Here is a 26,292-nt window from a genome sequence, read left to right on the forward strand (position 1 = left end):
ATGTTCATTCTCCTTATTCTCTTTCTTTCTCTTGCTCTCTCTAATGCTCATTCCTTTTTTTATCCTGTTTCTAATCTTCATTGACATTCTCTCTCTTCTCTCTCCTTTCTCTCCCTCTTTCTCTTTCTCTGTTTCTGTCTGTCTATCCTATTCCATCCTCCCTTTTCCATCTGTATGTCACATACACAAAGACATGCATACAGATCCCAAGACAAATTTGCCTCCTTAGTAAAACTCCAGTAGAACAATGATTTGAACCATGTATAACTCTTTCACCACAAATGCTCAGCCTCCTGATATAATGCTGTTCTAGCTGGGAGTTTCTCTCTCATTCAGATTATCATGTTCTTTAATCATAATACCTATTTATATTAACTGGTCTGCTTTCCTGGTAGTCTGGTATGGCAGGAAGTTTTCAAGGCTGAAGGGAGAACTCTGCCTCATTTAATCACATCAGCTATTCTCATTCTTATATTCTCTCTCCTCTCTCTTCTCTTCTCTTCTCTTCTCTTCTCTTCTCTTCTCTTCTCTTCTCTTCTCTTCTCTTCTCTTCTCTTCTCTTCTCTTCTCTTCTCTTCTCTTCTCTTCTCTTCTCTTCTCTCTCTCTCTCTCTCTCTCTCTCTCTCTCTCTCTCTCTCTCTCTCTCTCTCTCCCTTCTCTCCTCTCCTCTCCTCTTCCCTCCCCTCCCCTCCCCTCTCCTCTCTCTCTCCCTCTCTCCCTCTCTTCCTCTCTCTCCCTTGTTCCCCTCCTCCTCTCTCTTCTCTCTCCTCTCCTTTTCCCTCTCCTTCCCCTCCCCTCCCCTCCCTCCCCCCTTCTCTCCTGCTAACATTGAGTCTCTCCTCCACAGGGATAGTTCTATAAATATGCCTCAGACCAGCCCTTGCCTTTAGCAAGGAACAAGGCCAGACCTTCTATCTCAATAAGTAATTGGCCAAATGTGCAGCGACGCTCTTGCTGTGCATGCTTGCAGGTCTACACTTAGCCCTCTGTCAGGGTCTCATTAGAGATTTGCAATCCTTAGCTCTGAAATGGAGCTTGGAGCCGAATTCTGTGCCCAGGGCCAAAGCCTTAAGAGGGGGCCTTGCATTTGGTGCCTGCAGCCCCGCCTGGGCAGAGGCTGTTTGTGCCATGGCTTCCCACATCCCAAGGCCTATTTTCTCATACAAGTGAGCCTTAGTTAGGCGTGTGGGCATGGAGGAAACGAAAAGCCCTGGGAGAGGCCCCCAGGGACCTTGTGGTCTTTCCAAAGACAACTCTTTAAGGAGGGTGAAGTTCTAGAGGTTTGAAATGAATACTGGGGAAGAACAGGGTTGAAGCTACTCAACCCAACACAGATGTCAAGTTTGCTTTAGGGTGGTGACTTGCTTCTAGGCAGCCTCATCTGTCTGTGGGAAGCAGAGGGGAGTGGCAGATGCCCGGAGGGTCTGGGCACATTCCCCTCAAGTCAGGTTCTCAGAGGCCACTGGCAAAGGCCAGGGTGGGCTCAGCCCCACTGTTTTCTATCCAGCCCAACCTTCCTGTCACAAGTTCCCTCACTGTGTTTCTTTATCGGGCATCACTGCCTGTTCATGTCTTCAGCTCAGAGATGCACATCTGGGCTGCTGTTTCCTCTTCCAAAGCTCTCCTATTCTCAGCCTTTTGCGAAAGGGGAGGAAAAATTTCCACATTCATTGAGGGCTCCAACACAAAGACTGGCAGAGTTCTTTACTTGCTCATAAGTTAAATGATTCCCACCCTCTGTTCTCATGTTAAAAACAGCAACAAACCGGGATGAAAGACCGCTCCCCGCTATAGCCCTCCCCCACAAGCACACGTGTGTCCATGTACACAAAGGCCCACACAGCCTTGCACAAATACATACATTCTCCATAGCCTTTTGTCCTCTGGGATCCTGATCAGGAAACTGTAGTTTCTGGGGCCTGTGTGCTTGGTGAGGAATGGAACTAACACTTTCACCATGGAGAGAGTGGGGCTCCGTGACCCTTCCCATGTTTTTTAGATGTGGCATGTCATCATGGACCATAACAGAGCTGCCTCATATGGAGGCTTGCAAACTGGACGGGGCATCTCTCCCTTTGAGGTTCTGCGTCAGGATGGATTACTGCCCATCTAAGAAGGGTGCCACACTTTGGATTGATTTTAGAGTTGTTTGTATATTTTCGTTCCAAGGGGTAGGGGCAAACGCCACCCACCCCTCCTTTCTTCAGCCTCCCAGAGGATGCTATATAGTGGTTTGGAAGATGCATAAAGGTTTATTATACACGTCTAATCTAATCTTCTACAACTGCGTCTCCCTAACTGGATGAAATTTGTCTAAACACAGCCAGGCCAAGTTGGGGGTTTTCTCATTAGCTTGATCCCCTTAGCAAGAAGCCAAGGTCAGAAGGCATGCAAGTGGTTAGGCGGCCAAGGAGCTGGGGCGGAGGCGGGGGAAAAGGGGGAGGGGACACAGGATCCTCAGCTTAGGTTTTCTCTTCTGTTCCTCTCTCTTCGCTCCAGCCCCCCTCAATCCATCAGAGTGTTTTTTCAGTACAAGGAAAACAGTGGGCTTTGGATGCTCTTGGAAAGCCGGAGATTCTGAGACTTAATGTTAATATAATCTGAGCAGGACTGGGAAGAGGGAGCCAGATAAGTAGTTGCTTTTGAATGTCATGCCTGATCTAATTTTGGGGGGCACCCTTAGGAAACTTTCTACCTCAAACTCACACAGATCCCCCTCCCTGTTCCAATTCCCCCTCCCCCTCCATATAGTAGCTATTGGTGCTTAAAAACCAATCATTTTACTTTTCAAAAGTCATGACTCTCGTCTAAGAAAGTCCATTTGTCCCCACCCCCCAAACCAGGCATCCCCCTTCCTCTCTTCCCTGTCACACCCCCCACTCCCCACCCTTGCTCTTCCCTAGGCTTCTATCCCATAGGAAATAGATTCTCCCAGCAGGGGACTGTGGCTCATTGAGAGCCGCCTTGCCTATGCCTTTTCCCAAGGCCTGTGAGGGAGCCTGTCAGTGAACTTTGTTTATTTTCTTACCTACCTCCTGCTCAGGAGAAGGCTTGGCCGGTAGCTTGAAAAACAAAACTGGGGGCCAGAAATGTGTTGATGCTTATATGCAAACCTGATTTAGGCCCTGGACTGGTTGGGAAGTAGGGCAGTCCTAGAAGGGTTGAGGAGAGGACAAGGGGCCAAATATAATATGTACCTTCCCCCACTGGCCCCTAGTGACATCAGGGTGTACTGGACATCCCAGGGCAACTGGGACGTAGGAGGGAGAAATGTCATTGTGCAGTTTGGGGAAGTAGGGATGGGAAGGCCAACACCCATTTGCCTTTGATGACGGCTGGCTGAATCACCATCAAGTGCTTAGCACAGTGCCCAGCACATAGTAGGCACCTAATAAATGTTTGTTGATCACATTATTTTTTGTTTGTTTGTTTTTGTTTTTGTTTTTTTGTATGTGGGGGGCAATGGGGGTTAAGTGACTTGCCCAGGGTCACACAGCTAGTAAGTGTCAAATGTCTGAGGCCAGATTTGAACTCAGGTCCTCCTGAATCCAGGGCCAGTGCTTTATCCACTGTGCCACCTAGCTGCCCCCTGTTGATTGCATTATTGCTTTACAATTCTCTCCTTCCATCCACATGTTACCTTTCACAGCCCCCACCTACTCACCCAACATTATGGAAGGGCAAGATACCTCCACAGGCCCTGAGTCATTGTACTCTGACAAGTTCCAATGACTGTGCATAGTAGGCAGTTGATAAGTGTTTATGGAATGAATGAGGGAGGGAAATCATTTTTAAACCAGTGGTCAGAAAAGGAGAACTCAACCAATATCGACTTTCATAAGAATGAAAAAAGTGTAGGAAGCAGACTTTCTCTGGGTGGCCCTGAGAATCTGGGCTCCCCAGGCAGAGAGCCCTTTCCTGAGTATCTGGGGAATCCCTCAAAGGTCGTTCTGTTCTACTGTCTTTCAACTTTCTTCTCAATTACCATCAAAGGATGGCTCCATTCACTAGCCATAAGCCTCCCTGGCCACCATGTTCCTGTGTGTGTGTACATGCGCGCACGTGCCTGTACATGTTTATTTCCCCTATTAGAACCTAAGGGCAGAGACTCTCTTTGTTTTTCTATATTCTATATAAATAGAACTTTTTATAAATATATTTAACAATAAAGCATTTAAAACAGTGTTTGGCACATAGTAAGCACTTACTAAATGCCTTTTCATTCGTTTCATTTCATTTCATTCATTCATGAATGGTGCCTATCCTTTTTGGAATTCTATTGGCGAGGAGAGCCTAGCAGGAGTGGGAGGATGGGGAATCAGAGAATTGCTTACTAGACCACAGGAGAACCGAACCACCTGGTAGTTGTTATTGAAGTATAAAGCCTCAGGAAGAAAAAACAAAGTAGTGTGGGTGGGGGATGGAAAGAGAGAGGACAAATCAAGAGACTAGTAGGGGAAGAGAAGAGAAGAGAAGAGAAGAGAAGAGAAGAGAAGAGAAGAGAAGAGAAGAGAAGAGAAGAGAAGAGAAGAGAAGAGAAGAGAAGAGAAGAGAAGAGAAGAGAAGAGAAGAGAAGAGGAGAGGAGAGGAGAGGGGAGGGGAGGGGAGGGGAGGGGAGGGGAGGGGAGGGGAGGGGAGGGGAGGGGAGGGGAGGGGAGGGGAGGGGAGGGGAGGGGAGGGGAGGGGAGGGGAGGGGAGGGGAGAGGAGAGGAGAGGAGAGGAGAGGACAAGATACAACAAGACAAGAGAGGGGGGATGGGAGAGGAAGAAAAGATAGGGCATAGTGGTACCACAAGACTTTTGGGAGATGGGGCTTTTAACTTGTCATAAAACTCAGAAATTGCTACGAATGTTTTCTGAAAAAACAGGGATCCTTCAAAGGAGAAGGAGGAGAAAACAGGGCTGGGGAAGAGAGTGGTAGGGGGCGCACTGCTGGGCAATTTCATCTTGTTCTGTGACCTCCACAATCATAGCCCTGGCTCACTTGGGAGAGAGAAAAGGAGCCAGAGCCCGCTCGATGGGAGCCCCAGCCAGGGACCCTCTCAGGATGAAGGCAATTACCCCATTGGTCAGCCAGCCAGTTACCCCCATGACAACTTACATATGAAAGGTTTCACCGTGCTGTGGATATGCTTGTGCTGTTTGAGACCAGATGAGGTGGCAAAGGTCTTCCCGCAGTCTGGGCAGGCGTGAGCCCGGGCACCCACATGCTGGGACCGGATGTGCCGCTGTAGGTTACTGGGGTCCGTAAAGACCTGGGGGAGGAAGCTCTTTTAGTCCAGGGCCCCTGGAAGGTGGGTGGATTGGGGGAAGGGGGGAACAGCGAGGTCTTCTTGGATTTTTCTTGCTTACCCTGTGAATGGGGGGGCACACGGATCTAGCAATCTGTCCTCAGTGCCATATCATCCCCTGCTCTGTCCTCAGCTTATGCTGGGCGCTAGTTTCAAAGGCCCTGTGCTTCCAGAAGTCCTATGAATTAGGAACTGTAAGGATTCCTGTCCTTATTTTAGAAATGGGTAAACTGAGGCTGTGCACAATATAAAAGATTAAAAATGTTTTGATGAATTGAATTGATTTAAGTGAATTGCCCAAGGCCTCAGAGAGAATATTGGTTTTGTTCAGATTTGAACCCAGATCTGAACTCACAGACTATGCTGCAGAGTCATCGAGACAAACTGTAGGGAGGGGGCCATATGAGAATCCAACAGTTTCTCTTCTCCCCTCCCCCCTCCCCATTCCAATCCAATGACCCAATTTCCTGGGAAAGGAAACCCAGACTAGCAGGCCAACCCACTCTCTGTGGGTGGACTGACTGTGGTGAGCTCTGTGCTGGCCTGTCATAAAAAATCAAATAGCCCACTGTGATTTCCAGACAGATGGAGACTCTCTTGGCCCAAGCCTGCCATTCATAAGAGGCCTAAGGTCTCAAGTCTCTGGCTCAGTCTTCCCCGGGAGATGGGAACACACAAGCTTAGATAAGTACCGGGTAACCCAGGAGGAATCATCAATAACAGGCTTCTGACCCTTGGGATGCTGGAGCTCAGGGAAGAAGACCAGGTCATTGGCATGTGCTGCCAACTGGGGGAATGGCAAATTTCAGCTTGTACAACCAGCCAGGAGACCAAGAACATTCAGTCTCTCTCTCTCTCTCTCTCTCTCTCTCTCTCTCTCTCTCTCTCTCTCTCTCTCTCTCTCGACTACAACCTAGTCTCTAGTACAGACCCTGGGGTTTGGAAGAAGTATCTTTCCATCCTGGTGGCCTGGAATTGGTCCTTTTAAAATCCTCCCCACTGTTAAGGCCCAGCTCAGATGCCACCCCCAACCCCCATGAAGACATCTATGATGCCTCTCAACCTGCATGACCCCTTGTGTGAAATGTTACAAACAGGATTCTTGTTTCAAGTGTGGGTTGGACTCCCTGGCCTCTGACGTCTCTCTTCTGGGATTTGGCGAATCCCAAACTGTCTTGTGACAATCATTTTCCTATCCTTTCAAACCTTTACCTAGCTTTGTATTATATTCAGGGGTGTGCAGGTAAACATTTAACAACCAACTTTCCAGAATAAAATGTTATACTTTTAAGTTTGATCTGCATTATAAAATTTTTCTCCACCACTTTCTTAAGTCTAGTCAAACAACAGAACAAAAACTAAGCCTTGACTCGTAGCCCATTAGCCTATTTCCAAAGTGTAACAAAGTGAGAACAAAGGACCACTTTCTCTTTGTCTCCTTCGAACTCACATGGTCCCTATTTACTAAATGCTCATTGACCGACTGATAGACTGGATTGCTTCATTGGAGGGAACTTCCAAATTGATGAGCTCATGGATCCACTTGAGTGGAGGCCTAGGTCTATCACCCAGAGGGGCCTAGGGCTTAGGATACGTCAGGGGCAGACTCAGCTTTTCCTGCTCTCCATCAGCTACACCCCAGTGCCTCTTGGTTTTGTGGTTAGTTTTCCTTTAATAAACACATTTTGAACATCATTGTGGAAAATCCCACTTCCCTAACTCTACTGTAAGCTCTCCGGGGGCAGGGATGAAGCCTTATATGTCACCTCATGTGTCTAACAGAGAAGGTCCTCAGTGGAGATCTGGACTCCATCTCTCTTCAATGGATAGATGGTGGGATGTTGACAAGTTCGGACAGTTCCCCATCCTCCCCCAACACCTTCCTGCCCCAGTCTAAGATGCCGCTCATCCAACTTACCTTCACACAGTTTTCACATTCAAACCGCTTGCCACTGTCGTGGGACATCTGGTGGCGAATTAGGTTGGACTTCCAGTTGAAGGCCTTGGGGCACTGGTCGCACTTGTACTCCCGCTCCTCCGTGTGAATGATCATGTGTTGTTCTAAGCTGGGCATCGGAGAGAAGGGAGTGGGGGGAGCAGGGGTCACCAACCTGTAGGTTCTCCCTCAGGGGAGAAGAACCACAGCCAGCGTGGAGGCCTCTGACTCCCCAGGCCCATGTTAGCCATGACTGACCACAGCGAGCCACAATGCTGTTCTCAGGGGCACCATCAAACCCACATGACTCTCTGGGGTCCGGAAACCCAGGAGGTCTCTGGTATCATAATCTTGCTATTCTCAGCGGGTCAAGTATCAGCCGCTGGGGGTGGGGACAGTTTGTTTTGTCTTTGATGCCCCAATATCTGGTAGAGTCCCTGACAAACAGCAGAAGCTTTATAAAGGCCTGCTGAAATGAAGGGGATTAAAATGTATAGCAATGAGGAATTCACAGAAACAGAATTTTAGAGTTAGAAGGCCAACTTCAGTGGCCATTTCATCCAACCCACAATTCAGCCAACATTTGCTGCCTGGTATCTTCCCAACTTCCTTTCTTAGAAGACAAGATGGGAGAGAATAGGGCCATATGGTTTGGAACTTGGAGGATCCATAGACATCATTTAGTGCAACTCTCTTATATTACAGAGAAGGAAACTGAGACCAAGACAGGGGATATGACTTACCTATGGTATCACAGGTGGTAAGGAGCCAAACCAAGATATGAAACCAAGTCTCATGTCTCCAAATATGGTGCTCTCAACAGTTCTAGCTACTATCTATCTATCTGCCTTCCTTTATTTTCCTTCCTTCTTTCTCTCTCTCCCTCCCTTCTTTTTCTTCCTCCCTTCCTCCTTTCTTTCTTTTCTTTTCTTTCTTTCTTTCTTTCTTTCTTTCTTTCTTTCTTTCTTTCTTTCTTTCTTTCTTTCTTTCTTTCTTTCTTTCTTTCTTTCTTTCTTTCTTTCTTTCTTTCTTTCTTTCTTTCTTCCTTCCTTCCTTCCTTCCTTCTTTCCTTCCTTTCTTCCTTCCTTCCTTTTTGGAGGGTGGGAGTGTGAATCATAGGATCACAGATCTAAGAACTGGAAGCACCTCAGGAGCCATCGAGTTCAACTGCCTCATTTTACAGACGATGAAACAGAGGCACATGGGGGTCAATCCACTTGCCCAAGGAAGGTCACATTGCTAATAAGTGTCTGAGGGAGGATTTGAACCCAAGTCTTCCTAACCCCAAACCCATCTATCTCCTATGATGTGCTGCTTCTCAAGGATCTCTGATTTCAGGGATTTGGGAAACTCCCAGGTGAGGAAACTCCCTTTACCAATACTGCTCTATATCTTTGCTGCAATTTATAGTCTTAGAGAATTGACTAAGGCATTAAGAGGTTAAGTGACTTGCCCAAGGTCATGCAGCCAAGAATTGCCATATACAGGATTGGAATTCAGTTCTTCCTGACTCCAAAGCCATCCATTATGCCCTATTGTCTCTTCTTTGTTCCCATGTAGTAGATGCAGGCCTCTGCAAATAGGGAGCATTGGGTTGTGTGTGTGTGTGGGTGTCCTCCAAGGTCACTCAGAGAGAGCCACCATCAGGGCCAGGACTAGAATTTAGGTTTCCTGTCTCATGCCACATTCCCTAACCATTAGGCTTTAAGGGATAAATGCAAATCTAGAGAAATCTGGGTGCTCTCATGCACTGGGGCTGCTCCTAAAAGGTAGTAGCAAATGAGTGCCTTTAGAAATGAGACTTGATAAGGTGGAGAGTCCACAGCTGCCCACAATGGCCAAGTCCAGTTTGGATAAATGAGTGGTTTGTAATCCACTCGGTCTCCTGGGACATCCTCCTTTGCTTGTGTGTTATGACTGTTAATCTTCATGAGTAACACGGTAATACATCATGGCCCGTTAATTACAGAGACTAATAATCCATTCTGATATGGAAACTCCGGGCTCTTTAGCATCAGGAAATTGTATCTCCGCCCCCCTCCACCCCTCCCCCATTGGTAATTGTGATTTATGTGTTTATTTAAAGAAAACACAGACACTCTTGAATAGTGCTTACTGGGAAAGCATCTTGGGGGATTTGGTGAAACATTTATTTTCTCAGTCATCCGGTAAGGGTGGTGGGTTTGTGTTCCCAAGTGAGACCCTTGATGAAATCTACATAAAAATCTGAAGAATTATTTATCCAGTTTGAGGCTCTAGGAAGGTCCCAGAAAAGAGAGACATTCTAATATTACCCTAATTCATCAAGGGAGCTAGGTGGTGCAGCAGATAAAGTGCTAAGCTTAGTGTTAGGAAGACCTGAATTCAAATCCTGCATTAGATACATTACTTGTAGGAATCTCTCACTTTCCCCATCTGTAAAATGGGAATGCTAATAGCAGCTCCCTCCTGGAATTGTTGTGTCTCAAACAAGATAATATTTATAAAGTGCTGCATAAATGCTAGGTTTTTACCTTAACATTTACAAAGCAAAACACTGTATGCAGACAAAAAAAAGTTTGACCTTTAGTCTGACAGGCACTTAGGAGGCTGGGCCATGTGACCTCTGTCCATCCCTTTATGTCTGTGGGTCTTGGTTTCCTTCACTGTTAAGTGAGGGGCATGGATCAGGTAACATCGAAGGTCCCTTTTAGCTCTCACTCTAGGATCGTTCGAGCCCAGCTTTCAGGAAGGGACACCATGAAGGTTCACCAGTTGGCCCAATTTGGGATGGGGAACCCTGGGTGAAGTTTGCCACACTTCCTTCCCTTTAAGGGCCCCCCGGGGCCAGCAGAGAGATGGTACCTGTACTTATTGGGAAACATTCTCTCACAGTCTTTGCATTCGTGGATCTGACCATCGCTGACCCCCTCCTGTTTGATCTCCTCATTCAGGGTCTCATAGAGGGTGTTGACAGAGTTGCAAGTATATTTCTTATGCCGCCGGAGATCTAGCTTCGACTGGAAGAGCTCATCGCATTCTTCACAGCGGAACGTGCGATCCTCTGCAAGAAAGAGCATAGCATGATGGGGAAACTCACTCATTTGGATGGTCAATCGGTCCATTAGTAGATCAATTGATTCAACGGGTATGAAATGCCTACTCTTGTGCCAGGCCCTTGGGACATTGGCACAAAGAATGAAACAAACCCTACATGCAGAGAGCTTTCCATCCTAATTGAGGTGGGGGGAGAGAACAAATACCTATAAAGATACACACAACACATATGCAGATGTATATACATATATGCACATCCACATGTTCACATATACATGTATAGTGTGTGCCTATATAAATAGATATAGATATAACAGCTAGGTGACACAGTGGATAGAGCTCTGGGCCTGGAGTCAGGAAAACCTGAGTTCAAATCCAGTCTCAAACACTTACTAGCTGTGTTACACAGGTAAGTCACTCAATCCCTGTCTACCTCAGTTTCCTCTATAAAAATGGGGACACCTATCTCTCAGTATTATTGTGAAGATCAAATGAGATAATATTTGTTTGTTTTTGCGGGGCAATGAGGGTTAAGTGACTTTCCCAGGGTCACACAGCTAGTAAGTGTCAAGTGTCTGAGGCCAGATTTGAGCTCAGGTTCTCCTGAATCCAGAGCTGGTGCTTTATCCACTGTGTCACCCAACTGACCTATGATAATATTTGTTTTTTTTTAAATTTTTTTTACATACAAGGTATTTTATTTTTTCCGTTACATGTAAAGATAGTTCTCAACTTTTGTTTATACAAGCTTTACGATTTCAGATTTTTCTCCCTCCCTCCCCTCCCTCCCCCCTTCCCTAGACAGCAGGTAATCTGATATAGGTTATATCTATATATCTATATCAGAGATATAGATATAGATATATATACACACACACATATATATACACATAATAACATTAATCCTATTTCTGCATTAGTCCTGTTGTAAGAGAAAAAATCAGAGCAATGATGAAAAACCTCAAAATAGAAAAAAAAAAAACCAACAGCACCAAAAACAAAAGAAATAGTATGGTTCATTCAGCATCTATACTCCACAGTTCTTTTTTTTTTCTCTTGGATTTGGAGATCCTCTTCTATCATGAGTTCCCTGGAACTCTTCTGTACCATTGCATTGGTGAGAAGAATATAGTCCATCACAGTAGATCAACACTCAATGTTGATGCTACTGTGTACAATGTTCTTCTGGTTCTGCTCATCTCACTCATCATCAGCTCACGTAAGACCCTCCAGGTTTCTCTGAACTCCTCCTGCTCATCATTTCTTACAGCACAATAGTATTCCATTGTATTCATATACCACAACTTGTCCAGCAATTCCCCAATTGATGGGCACCCCCTCAACTTCCAATTCCTTGCTACCACGTAAAGAGCAGCTATAAATATTTTTGTACATGTGGGTCCCTTTCCCCCTTCCATGATTTCTTTGGGAAAAAGACCTAAAAGTGGTATTGCACAGCTTTATCGCCCTTTGGGCATAATTCCAAATTGCTCTCCAGAATGGTTGGATCAGTTCACAGCTCCACCAACAATGAATTAGTGTTCCAATTTTCCCACAGCTTCTCCAACATTTATTATTTTCCTTTTTTGTCATTTTAGCCAATCTGATAGGTGTCAGGTGGTACCTCAGAGTTGTTTTAATTTGCATCTCTCTAATCATTAGAGATTTAGAGCATTTTTTCATATGGGAATAGATAGCTTTGGTTTCTTCATCAGAAAACTGCCTGTTCATATCCTTTGACCATTTCTCGATTGGGGAATGACTTGGATTCTTATAAATTTGATTTAGGTCCCTATATATTTTAGAGATGAGGCCTTTATCAGAAGTACTGGCCTCAAAAATTGTTTCCCAGCTTTCTGCCTCCCTTCTAATTTTGGATGCATTGCTTCTGTTTGTACAAAAATTTTTTAATTTAATATAATTAAAATCATCCATTTTGCATTTTATAATATATGCTATCTCTTGTTTGGTCATAAACGGTTTTCCTTTCCAAAGATCTGATAGGTAGCCTATTCCTTTCTCTCCTAATTTACCTATGGTATCACCTCTTATGTCTAAAACGTCTATCCATTTTGACCTTATTTTAGTATAAGGTGTCAGATGTTGGTCTATGCCTAATTTCTGCCATACTATCTTCCAGTTTTCCCAACAGTTTTTGTCAAATACTGAGTTCCTATCCCAGAAGCTGGAGTCTTTGGGTTTATCAAACACTACATTACTAGTGTCATTTACTACTGCATTTCCTGAGCCTAGCCTATTCCATTGATCTACCACTCTATTTTTTAGCCAGTACCAGATAGTTTTGATGACTGTCACTTTATAGTAAAGCTCCAGGTTTGGTACCGCTAACCCACCTTCCTGTGAATTTTTTTTCATTATTTCCCTGGATATTCTTGATTTTTTGTTTTTCCAGATGAATTTTGTTATTATTTTTTCTAGCTCTATTAAAATAATTTTAGGTAGTCTGATTGGTATGGCACTGAATAAGTAAATTAATTTAGGCAGTATTGTCATTTTTACTATATTAGCTCTGCCTATGATAATATTTGTAATAAATGATTAGCATAGTGCCTGGTATATAGCAGGTGCTATATAGTTGTTGAGTTGTTCATTTTTGGGTCCTACTCTTCGTGATCCCCATGGACCAACTATCTATGAGAGTTTTCTTTGTAATGATACTGGGTTGGTTTGTCAAATGTTAGCTATTTTTTCTGTCTCTCTATCTCTTTCAGCTTGTCCAGGATCACCCAGCTAGCAGGCGACCAAGGCAGGATTTGAGCTAAGGTGTTCCGGGATCAGAGGCCAGCTATCTATCTATACATGACAACATTCTACCTAGCACACAGTAGGTATGTCATAAATATTTGTTGAGTTCCAATGAATAGATTCTCTATAGATACTGAATCTGAGAACTAGAAGGGGCCTCAGCAGCCATTGAGCTCAACCCACACCTGACCAAGAATTCCCTTTACCACATCCTGTAAGCCTTTCAGTGAGGGGGTGACCCAATACATCCTCAGGCAGCCTGTCTGTGATTCCACCCTGGTCTTTACTAGCCATTGCCGGTGGTCTTGATCTTTTTCCTGCCACTGGACTTTGTGCAGCTCTGCCTCATTCAAATCCAATTCCTGCGCAAGTCAAGGCATCACTCTTGTAATGTCATTGGTACTCTTTGAGAACGAAGGATGAACAACAACAATTTAAGATCTGGGCAATGCCACATAGCAAAACGGGTCCATTAGCCAGAGCACCTGGTTTCCAGAGCTGGTTCTGTCTTTTTACTCCATTATCTGTCAAATGCATGCGTGCACATATGTGTGTGTGTGTGTGTGTGTGTGTGTGAGAGAGAGAGAGAGAGAGAGAGAGACAGACAGACAGACAGACAGAGACAGATGGACAGACTTCATCTGTCCAATGACCTCTGAGGTCCCTTCCAACTCCAAATCTCTGCTCCCATGCCCCTCTTGACACCCCGAGGAGGCCTGCAGTTTGTGCTGCTCACCAGACGAGATCCTTTCAGACTCAGCCTCCCCTTGAGCAAGCAGCCCAGCAGCCTGAGAGGGAAGCCTGATAAGTGTGAAAGGAAGTCTCCTTCATTGCTTTTCAAACACAGGCTGAAAGATGTCTGGGTCTTTTCAGTTCTCCCTCCCCTCCTGCCTCCAACAGCAGCAAACCCATGGCCAGGGAGCAGGGAGAGAAAAACCAAGCCAAGCACTTTGTTTGGGAATTAAAAAAAAAAAAGAAGGAAAAAAACCCAACAGCGATCTAATGCATATAATAAATTATTGTCACCAAGGTCAAACAAATTAAAAAGGGGGCAGCTATTATTAAGTTTACAAGGCAGCATCCTGAGCCCTGTGCCAAACCAAACAATCGACATAGAGCTGTAAATTTTCCAGCAGAGTGACTTCTGCAAGGGGGCCTGGGCCCATCCGCAGTGCCTCTAGTTTGGCCGCTGGGCCAGAGGGCTACTCTGGAAAGAGAGGTCTTCCCTTCCATTGAACTGGAGTTCTGGCCCCCTCCCAGCCCAAGACCCCCTGCCCCACACCCCCAGTCTGGAAATCCATTCTTCAATTTAACTTTCTTACAGGCCCAGCTGCTGGGAACCAAAGACTGGGACCTGGGGTTATTCACTTTGGGGGAGGGGGCAGATTTCTGTTTTAGGGTTTTTTTTTTTTTTTTTTTTTGGTCCTAGGCATTGTCTTGGAGGCTGGTAATGAGCATTTGGGGATGGGGTGGGGAAAAGGGACCCAGCCAGGGCAGAATCCCAGAGAATAAAAAGAATGCAGATTTCTAAAGTTACCTGAAGGTTTGCAAAGGACTTTCTAGATATTATCATTTTGGACCCTGAAGCAACCCTCTGAAGTAGGCATCAAAGGTATTTATTGTTTGTGTGACCATGGGCGAGTCTATGGACTTCATCTCTCCCTCAGTTTCCTCATCTGTCAAATAATGATAGCTAACATTTATACTATACATTGAGGAGCACTCGTTGTGTTACTCTGGGCAAGTCACTTAACCCTGTTTGCCTCAGTTTCCTCTTCTGTAAAATGAGCTGGAGAAGGAGATGGCAAACCACTCTAGTATCTTTGCCAAGAAAACCCCAAATGGGGTCACAGAGAGCTGGACACAATTGAAATGACTGAACAACAACAAAAACATTTATATAGCACTTAAGGGATTTACACATTATCTTGATTGGTCTTCAAAACAATCCTTTCAAGAGTTCCCACTTTACAGATGGGGAAATCGAGACTCAAAGAGGTTAACTGACTTGCCCAGAGTTACAAAGCTAGTAAGTGTCTGAGGAAGAATTTAATCCTCGGTGTTCCTAATACCAAGTCTAGTGTTTTGTTTGCTATGGCAACTTGTCGATAATAACTGCTCCAATGCCAAGGTTTAAGATTTGTAAAGTTCCTTGCATATAATATCACTTGATCCTCATGACCATGCTGTCAGGTAGATGCTGTTGTTATCCCCATTTCACAGACGAGGAAACCCAAACAGAGGTTTAAGTGACTTGCCCAGGGTCAGACAGCTATCAAGTCCCTGAGACAGGATTAGACTATATATCTTCCTAACTGCAAGTCCATTTCTCTATCCACTATGCCTCTTAGCTGGAGATAATGAGAGGGTCTATCTCACAGCGCTGCTTTAAGACTCATGGGATCAGGGGGCAGCTAGGTGGTGCAGTGGATAAAGCACCAGCCCTGGAGTCAGGAGGAGTTGTCCTTGAACCTGAGTTCAAGACACTTGACACTTACTACCTGTGTGACCATGGGCAAGTCACTTAACCTTCATTGCCTCACCAAAAAAGAAAGAAAGAAAGAAAGAAAGAAAGAAAGAAAGAAAGAAAGAAAGAAAGAAAGAAAGAAAGAAAGAAAGGAAGGAAGAAAGAAAGAAAGAAAGAAAGAAAGAAAGGAAGGAAGGAAGGAAGGAAGAAAGAAAGAAAAAAGAAAAAGAAAAGAGAAAAAAACTCACAGGCTCATAAATTTAGAGCTTAAAGAAACCTTCTTGGTTATCTAGTTTAACCCCTATATTTGACAGATAAGGAAACGGAGGCACAGAAGGGTGAGTTCAATGAATTGATTTATCAACAAGCATTCATTAAGTTGTCTACTGTGCTCCTAGCACTGAGTTAGGTGCTGGAGATTCAAAGTCAGATTAGAAATAGTTACTGAGGGGCAGCTAGGTGGCACAGTGGATAGAGCACCAGCCCTGCATTCAGAAGGACCTGAGTTCAAATCCGACCTCAGACACTTAACACTTACTAGATGTGTGACCCTGGGCAAGTCACTTAACTCCAATTGCCTCACTGAAAAAGAAGAAATAGTTACTGAACTCAAGGAGCTTAGATTCATTTGGAGAAGACAATATACACATATATAAGTATACACAACACCCTATGTACAATCTTTGTTGTTTTGGGGGGACAGGGGGGACATTAACTGCTAGGAGGCTTCAAGAAAGGCTTTAGGGGGCAGCTAGGTGGCACAGTGGATAAAGCACTGGCCCTGGATTCAGAAGTACCTGAGTTCAAATCCGGCCTCAGACACTTAACACTTACTAGCTGTGTGACCCTGGGCAAGTCACTTAACCCCCATTGCCCTGCAAAAAAAAAAAAAAGGCTTTAAATAGAGAGTTGGTATCTTAATTGAATTATTAAATGAACTGTTATTTTAAGAGCCAGAGATGAGGAGGAGGAAGAGGATCACAGACCGTGGAAGAGCCTATGCAAAGACAGAGAAACAGGAGATGGGCTCGTTATGTGTGAGGAAAATCGAGAAAGTTAGGAGTCAGGTTGTGAAGGGCTTTCTCTGACAGAGAAGTTTGCATTTCATTCTAAAGATAGTAGGGAGCCATGGAGGTTTGCTGAATAAGGGAGTAACCACAGTCAGAGCTGTGCTTAAGTGACCCACCCGTGGGCACACAGAACATCCACCCAGAGCCAGGACTGGAACCCAGATCCTCTGGCTCCACATCGTGCTCCCTGATCACTGTGCCCCGTTGTATGGAAAGTGTTTTCCAGACCTTCAAACGGTAGCTGCCTTTCCTACGACTTCTCAGAACTGTGATTTTATGGAGGGGGACCTCAGGCTCAGAAAAGGAAAGGACCTATACGGAGTGACTGGCAGAGCTGGGGAGCAAACTCTGGTCTGCCTTGATTCAAAGTGGAGGGCAAGGGGACCTTCCTTGTCCCTTCTCTCATCCCATTGACACTTGAGGTTGACTAACCCTTATTTTTTTTTTTGTAGGGGGAGATAGTATTTGCTTTTGTGCTTTAGACTGACTTCTGATGCTACTTTTTGGCAAGATTCTATATCTCCGTATCTATAACCTAAATGCCTACCTGATGAAGACTGTATCATTGAGGGAGCAACTCTAATCAAAGTCTACTGAAAGGGCAAGTACTCCCATGGACCCCTGTGCCCTTCTCTACAACATAGGGGTTTAGCTTTCTGATTGGTGGTTCTTAGGGAGCAGAGACATAACCAGGACAAAGTGACTGAGTTCAAATCCGGCCTCAGACACTTGACACTTACTAGCTGTGTGACCCTGGGCAAGTCACACTTAACCCTCATTGCCCCACCAAAAAAAAGAGAGACAGGGGGCAGGTAGGTGGCGCAATGGATAAGACACTAGCTTTGGATTCAGGAGGACCTGAGTTCAAACCCAGCCTCAGACACTTACTAGCTGTGTGACCCTGGGCAGGTCACTTAAACCCCATTGTCCTGCAAAAAGAGAGAGAGAGAGAGAGAGAGAGAGAGAGCGACAGAGAGAGACAGAGACAGAGAGAGAGAGAGAGAGAGAGAGAAGAGGAGGGAGAGTATTCCAGGTATGGGGGGTGGCCAGTGCAAAGACCCAGAGATGAAGTGCTGCGTGTGAAGTCACTGAAGCTGGATTGTAAAATGTATGTGTGTGGGGGGAGTGGGAAGGAAGGAAAGGGCTAGGTTGTGAAGGACTTTAAATGTCAAAAAAAGTGATTCATATTTAATCTAATCTGAGGACCTGAATTTCCTGAGATGACATGGTTAGACCTTTAAGAATGGGAATCTTTTTTTTGGTGAGGCAGTTGGGGTTAAGTGACTTGCCCAGGGTCACACAGCTAGTAAGTGTCAAGTGTCTGAGGCTGCATTTGAACTCAGGTCCTGCTGACTACAGGACCAGTGCTCTATCCACTGCGCCACCTAGCTGCCCCAGGAATGGGAATCTTAATAGCAACTCCATCCCAGGGTTTTGGGCAGGGTCAAATGAGATAATGATAAAGCCCTTGGCACACAGTGCCTGGCACATAGTAGGTGTTATATAAGTGTTAGTTGGTGTTCTAAAAGACTTTGGCAGCTGAGTGGAGGATAGATTGAAATGACAAGAGACTTGAAGTTGGGTGACCAGTTAGAAGGCTTTTGCAATAGTCCAGGTAAGCATGATGAGGGTCTGGACTAGAGTTATGACTATGTCCATGGAGAGAAGGGGGTGTATACAAGAGATATTGTGAAGATAGAAATGACAAGATTTGGCAACAGATTGGATATGTAGGATGAATGGAGGATACCTTAACTTGACTTGGTTTGACTTGCCCTTGGAGTCAGGAAGCCCTGGGTTCAAATCCTGATCAGACTCTTTATAGTTATGTGACCCTAGACAACTCACTTCACTTTTTTCTGTGCCTCAGTTTCTTCATCTATGAAAAGAGGGTGCCTTTAAGGTCCCTTCCACCTATGTAAGTGGAAACAATTGAACTTAGCACTTAGTTGTCACAAAATTCACTAAGGCACAAAGGGACCAGATGGCTTGGTTTTGTTCCCAGCAGCTGCCTCACAGAGTCCTGGGGTCTCTACCCCCCTCCCACTCCTATGAGGCAGTAGCCAAGGTTTTCCCTCACTCTTTGGCTTTGCATCTTGAGGACCAATGTCTTTCCTCCTCCATCCTCCATTTTAATTTGTATAATGAGGGGCTCGGGTTGGCTAAATATAACTCTGGTCTGGGGAGAAAGATCCAGGAAAGTCGGATGACAAAGATGAATGTTTTGCTTTCTAGAAACTCTACTTTTTGATTCCTCTTATGCAGAGCTGGAAGGAACCTTTGAGATTCTTCATCCACCCCTGGTTGAGTACCTGTCCTCTATCTCTCTAGAATGTAGGCATAATTCCTTGGGGAGGTGACATGATGTTGGAGAAAGAACATGGATTTGGACTCTCAAATCCACATTCTACCCATGTGACCTTGGGCATATCACTGGACATCCCTGAGCCTTCAAATTTCCCCCTCCATAGAATGAAAGGTGCAGGACCGGACCACATATTCTCTAAAGTCTCTCCCATCTGTCTCTCTGTGATTCAATGCTCCTGAACAACAGTCATTTCAGAAGATACAATGAACTAGAAAGCCATGCCAACTTTGTTGAAATATAAAATGAATGGAGAGGCAGTGTGGTACAATGGAAAATACACAGAACAGAGAGTCAAGATATATGAGCTCTACTCCTGCCTTTCCAGGGGACCTTGGACATTTCATTTTTCTTTCTTAACTACCTTCTTCTCTCTAAGTATTCTCTTAGTTTGAGTTAGGTCACCTCTACTGTCCCTTCCAGTGCTAGAATTCCATGATCTATGAAAAAAAATTATCAGGGGTCTCTATGAATTACCAAAAATCATGAAGCAGGTAGGAAGTTTTCAGTTTTTCTCATTAAGCATATTAAAGAAAGTTTTCTTTTACTCAGCAATAAAGTCTGACATACAGATATGTTTCATTTTAGACAAACTTGATGGGAAAAAAATTGTGATGGATTGTGTTTGCTTGTGTGACAGGTATAATTCACCCTGAGATTTCTGAAGACATCAAACTCCCTTCATGTCATTTAAAATATAATGAAACACTCAATTTGCATACTTCTAGGGGAAGATCTTTTTGTAAAGTGAGGTTTTCATAAATTATATAAAAATAGAAATAAAATAAATGCAAACATATATATAGATAAAACAAATATAAATAAAATAAACATAAACACAAATACAGAAATAAAATAAACGTAAGTATATAAATGAAGTAAAATAAACATAAATGTATAAATAAAATAAATATAAACACAAATATAGAAATAAAATAAAAACAAACATAAATATAGAAATAAAATAAATATAAAATAATATAAAACCAATAAACCAATAAATAAATATATAAATGAATGAATGAATGAATGAATGAATGAATGAATGAATGAATGAATGAATGCAAGAAAAATGGAATTGTGGTCCATAGATCATATCACGATTGGTTTGGGGCTGGATTTAGGGTTGAATAGGACCTCAGAGGTCATCTAATCCAACTCCCTCATTTTACAGGAAAGGAAACTGAGGTCCAGAGAAGAAAGGCAACTACCCCAAAGTCATATAAATTAGTAACCAGCACAGGAAAAATTTTAATTCAGATCCCCTGATTCCAAGTCTAGACTTTTTTTTTTATTGCAGTGTGGCTCTTAGGATCACTGATTTAGCACTTTGGATTTTCGAGGACATCTAGTCCAACATCCTTCTTTTAAAGAGAAGTAAACAGATTTGCCAAAATTTCATTCAGTAGCAGAGGTGAGATTTTAACCCAGGTCCCCTGATTACAGGTTTTGGACATCTCCTTTCACTATACCAGGCTGCCTGTCTATGATGCATACAGTTCCTTCATATCCACATTTTAGGGAGTTCATTTTTGCACAGCCCAGCTGCTCCTTTGGGGCTAGAAGAAATGTAACAAAGCAGGCAGGAGAGAGTTTTTGACCAACTCACTGTCATCATCCCACCTCCTTGGGCCCCCTAACTGTCTCCATGACTGCTTCCTGGGCAGCTTGATCAGAGGCTATCATCCCTGTAGGTTATGTGAAGATGCTTAGCATTTGAGATCATCACAGGAGTTTATTCCAACATCCTGGGTTGGAATCTTTCTGAGATGAGACATTTATATTTATTCTCTCTTCTCTCTCTCTCTCTCTCTCTCTCTCTCTCTCTCTCTCTCTCTCTCTCTCTCTCTCTCTCTCTCTTTCTCTCTCCCCTCCTTCTCCCGCTCCCTTTCCATCTCTCCCTCTTTCTTTACTTTTCCCTCTCCATCTCCCTCTCCATCTCCTTCCCTTTCCCCCCCCTCTCTCCACCCCCACCCTCAGGGTCTAGTTATAAATTCCAGCCATTTCCCATCATTTTTACTCTACACTTTTTGGATAAAACAAAATATGATTGCCATGGACAAACAAGATAGAACAGAAGAACAAGGACAAGCAGAAAACTATCCAGAGGTCCTCATGAGCTGCACCCACCCAAGTTGGAAGAGTCAGTTTGCTTCTGGTTCTGCCTGACTCAGTTTAATAGTATTTGCAGTAAAATGAAATTGGTCACAGGGATGGCCTTGATGAACATTCCCTGACTCACCCCCACCCCCAACTTCATTGGGTGTTCTCATCCCAAAACTGGGCTGTTCTACTCAGAGCTCCAAGGGATGCTATTGGCCATCACATCCAAATTTGATGTGTAAGAAGACTGCATATTTGGGAAAGTACACTGGGACTTTCCTTTTCTGGCCTGTTCCTTTGCTATTCCCTCCTTGAGTTCATCTAAAGAATATATAAATACAGAGGAGAGAAGCGACAAGAAGATGTGAACCTGACAAAAAAAATCTAGATGGCAAGGGATTCTCATAATCCTGGGTTAGTATTGACTTTAAAGAGTTAAACACTATTCAGAATATAACCTTTAACTCATATTTGAGAAGGAAAAGAATGATTATGATTCCATATTTATACAATAAATATATTTTGAGGGGCTAAAACTTTTTCCCCATTGATTTTTTTTTGCGGGGCAACAGGGGTTAAGTGACTTGCCCAGGGTCAACAGCTAGTAAGTGTGTCTGAGGCCAGATTTGAACTCAGGTCTTCCTGAATCCAGGGCCGGTGCTTTATCCATTGCGCCCCCTAGCTGTCCCCCTTTCCCATTGATTTAAAAAAAAATTATTTCTGTTTTGTTTTGTTTCCTTCCTTCCTTCCTTCCTTTCTTTCTTCCTTCCTTCTTTCCTTCCTTTCTCCCTTTCTCCCTCCCTCCCTTCCTTCCTTTTTTTTTTTTTAGGAGCAACATGTTGAAGACGAGAGATTTTTATCTGTTGATTTTCCTGATAGAATGTAAGCTCTGTGAGGACAGAGACGGTTTCATCCTTGTTCCTATATTTCTAGCACCCAACACTGTGACCGATATGTAACATATGCTTAATAAATGCTTGTTGACTGATTTATGAGATTTCAGATGAGAAAACTTGTGTCCTAATCTTGGCTCTGCTCCTTACTTCTCTAGGCATCAGTTGCTTCTCCACTATGAAATGAGGGAGTTGGACTCTAAGCTTTTTTTCAGTGCTTAAGTCTACAGTTCAGTCATTTCCTGTATTTATTTATTTACCTTTCTTACCTTTTGCAGGAGCATAAAAACCAATGAGAACAACATGGATAGAGGGCTGACCTTATCAGCCTTGTCAGGAAGACCCAGGTTCAAGACCTGCTTGTTTGTTTAAGACCTTTTCAAGATCCTGAGCAAGTTGCTTAGCAGGTATCCCTCTAAGATGAGAGGGAGAAAGACAGAGAGAGAGAGAGACAGAGAGAGAGAGATAGAGAGACAGAGAGAGACAGAGAGAGAGAGAGAGACAGAGAGAGAGAGACAGAGAGACAGAGAGAGAGAGGGACAGAGAGACAGAGAGAGAGAGAGACAGAGAGAGAGACAGAGAGAGAGAGAGAGACAGAGAGAGAGAGAGACAGAGAGAGAGACAGAGAGAGAGAGATAGAGACAGAGAGAGAGAGAGACAGAGAGAGAGAGAGAGAGAGAGACAGACAGAGAGAGACAGAGAGAGAGAGACAGAGAGAGAAGCAGAGAGACACATGGACACAGAAAGAGAGAGACAGACACAGAGACTGAGATAGACACAGAGAGACAGAGAGGAAGGAAGGAGAGAAGGAAAGAGAAAGAAGGGAGAGAAGAGTGAGAGAAAAAGAGTGGTAGAGAAACAAAAGGGAAAGGGGAGGAAGAAGGATGGGAGAATGAGAGAGAGAAGGAGGGAGGAGAGAGAAGAGACAGAGTGAGAGATAGACACAGAGACTGAGATAGAAAGCGACAGGGAGAAAGGAAAGAAGGAAAGAGCGAGAGTAGGGAGAGGAGTGAGAGAAAGAAAAAGGAGAGGAGAAAGAAGAAAAGGAGAGTCAGAGAAGGAGGGAAGAGAGAAGGAAAGGGGAGAGGAGGGAGGAGAGAGAAGGGGGGAGAGAGAGAGAGAGAGAGACAGAGAGAGAGAGAGAGAGAGAGAGAGAGACAGAGAGAGAGACAGAGAGAGAGAGAGAGAGAAGAAAGAAGGAACCCTGCTTGTCAAGAGCTTCACCCAAAATGCCCCAGTTGCAAGGGCACAAATGCTTCTCCCATATGTCAAGGAAGCCTATGGCCCACAATTTTCTTCCCACAAGGCCCCCAAATTCCCTGTTGCAGATGGGCTATGCCTTTGGGAGAGGGAGTTAGGGTAGAGCTGCGGGGAAACACACACACACACACACACACACACACACAAACACACACCCCACACCACCCCACACCACCCCAACTCCGCTGATTGCAGTCAGCACGCCCTGTCTTGTTTGTCAGATCTGCGGGGCTTACACTCCTCTATCTAAAGTTCCATCAGCAACTCTCATGACAAAGCAGGAATGTAACAGAAAAATAAATCAGGGCCTAATGGCTTTCAGAGAAGCCAAGGGGAACTCAATTATGTGGCATCTACATGCTAATCTGGCAGACTTGAGTCTCAAAGGCGCTCAAGAGCCCTACTCCAAATTCCTGCAGTGATAAGGGGCGGCTGTATGTGTGTAACTGGGGTTTGGAGAAAAAGATTTTTATGATAATTATCTTTGTATGGAACATTTTTGCATTTTCTTTCTTGTGCAATTCAGAGTTTAACTGGGGGGGGCAAGGCTGGGGAGGGAAGAGGAACATTAGGCAAGGGTGGGGAGAGAAAGAGTATTAAAAAGTCAAATATTTGATGTTGGGCTATTATATTTCAAAAGCAATTAGCCCACAAATGTTGGAAAATTTATTAGGAGAATGTAGCTACAGGTTATTTAATGCCGAAGGTGGAGGGGACCAGGGGCTGGGGTGGGCTTTTTTTCCCCCTGGCACCTTTTGGAAGAATGAACATTCAATACACAAATGAAACTCCATTGTCAGGCCCTGCTGCCCAGAAAGTTAAGTAGATCTATCTTTTCCAGTCTGCCTTTTCCCTCCCCCCTGTGCTATCAAAGACCTATTCAGTTTTTAACACTTATTTTAAGGAAAATGAGAGCTTCCCCATGCTGCAAAAAGGTCCTAGAAATTTATTTTTTCTCTCCCCCACTGCCTAATTAATACCAAACCCCAGCAAAGAGCACAGATAGCATCAGAATTGAAACACTGCCCCTCTGCTGTATTTAAAAAAATTTTTTTTGCTTGACAAGGGCATAGGACACTTAGCAATGGGGAATGAAGGAAATTTCCTGAAAGCTGTGGGTGGCTGCCCCACCATCCCACTGCTGTTCAGGAGGGGGGACTTGGGCAAAGAGAAAAAATGAGGTCCCCCTGCCTGGTCCCCATGGCCTCCTTGAGATTCTGACAATGGGCCTCCTGTCTGTCAGGCTTCCAATGCCCTTGAATGTGGAACTGTAATGCCCATGAGAGGATTTTAAGTTTAGTATATTAATTATTAAACTTTGATGGATCTTCAGGGAAAAAAACAGAATTAAAAAAATCTCCCTTCTTCCTTCTTTAGTCTAAGTCAGATGGTGGAGGTGGGGGTTGGGGGCCCAGGAGATGAAGCATCACAGAGGTGCTATATTGCAGCTTGCTTTTGAGATCTTGCTCAGTAGGAAAAAGTCAGCTGGGTTATGAACCCTGGAGACAGGGGCTTGGTCCAGTTTGTACTGCAAGATTTAATAACTGTAATCACCGAATTCACAAATCAGATGGGACCTCTGTGCCCATATAGTCCACTGACCAGAAATCCCTTCTAAAACATTACCAACAAACTCATTGGCCCCCTAGACTCCAAATTATCCAATTCACTTTTCTATTGATCGTTAAAAATGGAAGTTTTGGTGTATTGGTTTAAAATACCCTTAAAGACTAATTGACTTTTTTTTCTTAATATGAAGAGAAAAAAATGCATTCTGTTAAAAATGGTTCAGTGGATAAAGCACCAGCCCTGGATTCAGGAGGACCTGAGTTCAAATCCAACCTCAGACATTTGACATTTACTAGCTATGTGACCCTGGGCAAGTCACTTAATCCCCATTGCCCCGCCAAAAAAAAAAAAAAAGGTTTTAAATTTTTACTTTTCTCTGTTGTATTCTGAAACCTGGTATAGTCATTTTCGGATGATAGGTGAACCAGAAAGAGAAATTACCATTTCAGAAGCAAAGGGAAACAAATTCTGAAAATGGCAAGGATGAAAGACACTATTAAAAGAACCAAGTGGAAAGAATAGTAAGCCATAGAACTTTCCTATCAGATTATTTTTATTGTTATCATCAATACTGTAATATCTATAGTTATTGTCCTCACTCTCAAATTTCATGTTTTTTTTTTCCTCCTGTGTTTAGCTTAAGCGTAGTCTTTCTTTTTTAGACTTCCCCCCCCATTATTACCATTTGGATTTGGATGGGATGATTTGGTGGAAGTCTAAAGACGTTATAATAGTATGGTGAATGTTGACCGTGTGACTCAAAGCCCACTAAATGGAAACATTTCAAAGCCAAGAAACTTCATTAAATGACTTCTTTAAAATAGTGAAGTGAAAGAAAAAAAAAGAAATAGAATAATATCTTATATAGCGTCCAACCCCACCATACCTCCCCTCTCTCAGCTCCAAGTTTGTCTTTAAATGCACCCATAAGGAAGAAGACCCTGAATTGCTTCTTTCTAAATGTCATCGAGAGGATGTTAATTTTGCCGGCAAGTATGAACTGTGGGAAAGCTGAAGAATTTAGGATGGATAAGTCCAGGATGCAGTTAAATAGCAGTCCTAAATAGCTCACGGGGACTAGGATCCAGGATATCGTCTGATTCTTCCCCACTGATGCAAGGAAAAGTGGCACAGAGGAACGGATTCAGGGCAGACAAGGACTTACCTTCCAGATTGGGTGGCATAGTCCCAAGTGAATAAGCCCCTTCCTTCATGTACAACAATAGCTCTTCTCCCGGTTCAATGTTCTTAATGACTTTATAAAAAATCTAGGATGGAGAAAGCAGAGACACATATAAAGTATCTTTTCTTTGGTGAGAAGCCCTTTTTCCATATTTAGGTTCCTATGCTGTTTCCTGCTGCCCCTCACCCCCTCACCGCCCACCCCCACCCCCAACCCACCTCAAATTCATCAAGGAGGCTGGTCTGTTTGCCACTTGATTAGATTTCTAATCACTGTTGAGAGGTCTTAGTTTGGAACCTTTTTTTTTTTTTTTGTAGAATATGTTAAATTTTGAAGAACTCCAAAGTCACATT

The 26,292-nt window shown here is 43.9% G+C and overlaps 1 protein-coding gene across 1 annotated transcript in view; it reads right to left on the reverse strand.

The window, feature by feature from the left end:
- PRDM16 (PR/SET domain 16) overlaps positions 1-26,292 on the reverse strand; it is a 669,813-nt gene that overhangs the window by 51,051 nt on the left and 592,470 nt on the right. Inside the window, exons 5-8 of the mRNA XM_043997654.1 lie at positions 25,922-26,024; positions 10,072-10,270; positions 7,210-7,357; positions 5,102-5,255 (exon numbers count right to left, since the gene is read on the reverse strand). Of these exons, the coding sequence (XP_043853589.1) occupies positions 5,102-5,255; positions 7,210-7,357; positions 10,072-10,270; positions 25,922-26,024 (604 nt within the window). The remainder of the gene's footprint in view (positions 1-5,101; positions 5,256-7,209; positions 7,358-10,071; positions 10,271-25,921; positions 26,025-26,292) is intronic.

The sequence above is a fragment of the Dromiciops gliroides genome, chromosome 3 (genome assembly GCF_019393635.1).
Source record: "Dromiciops gliroides isolate mDroGli1 chromosome 3, mDroGli1.pri, whole genome shotgun sequence".
Taxonomy (NCBI): Eukaryota; Metazoa; Chordata; class Mammalia; order Microbiotheria; family Microbiotheriidae; genus Dromiciops; species Dromiciops gliroides.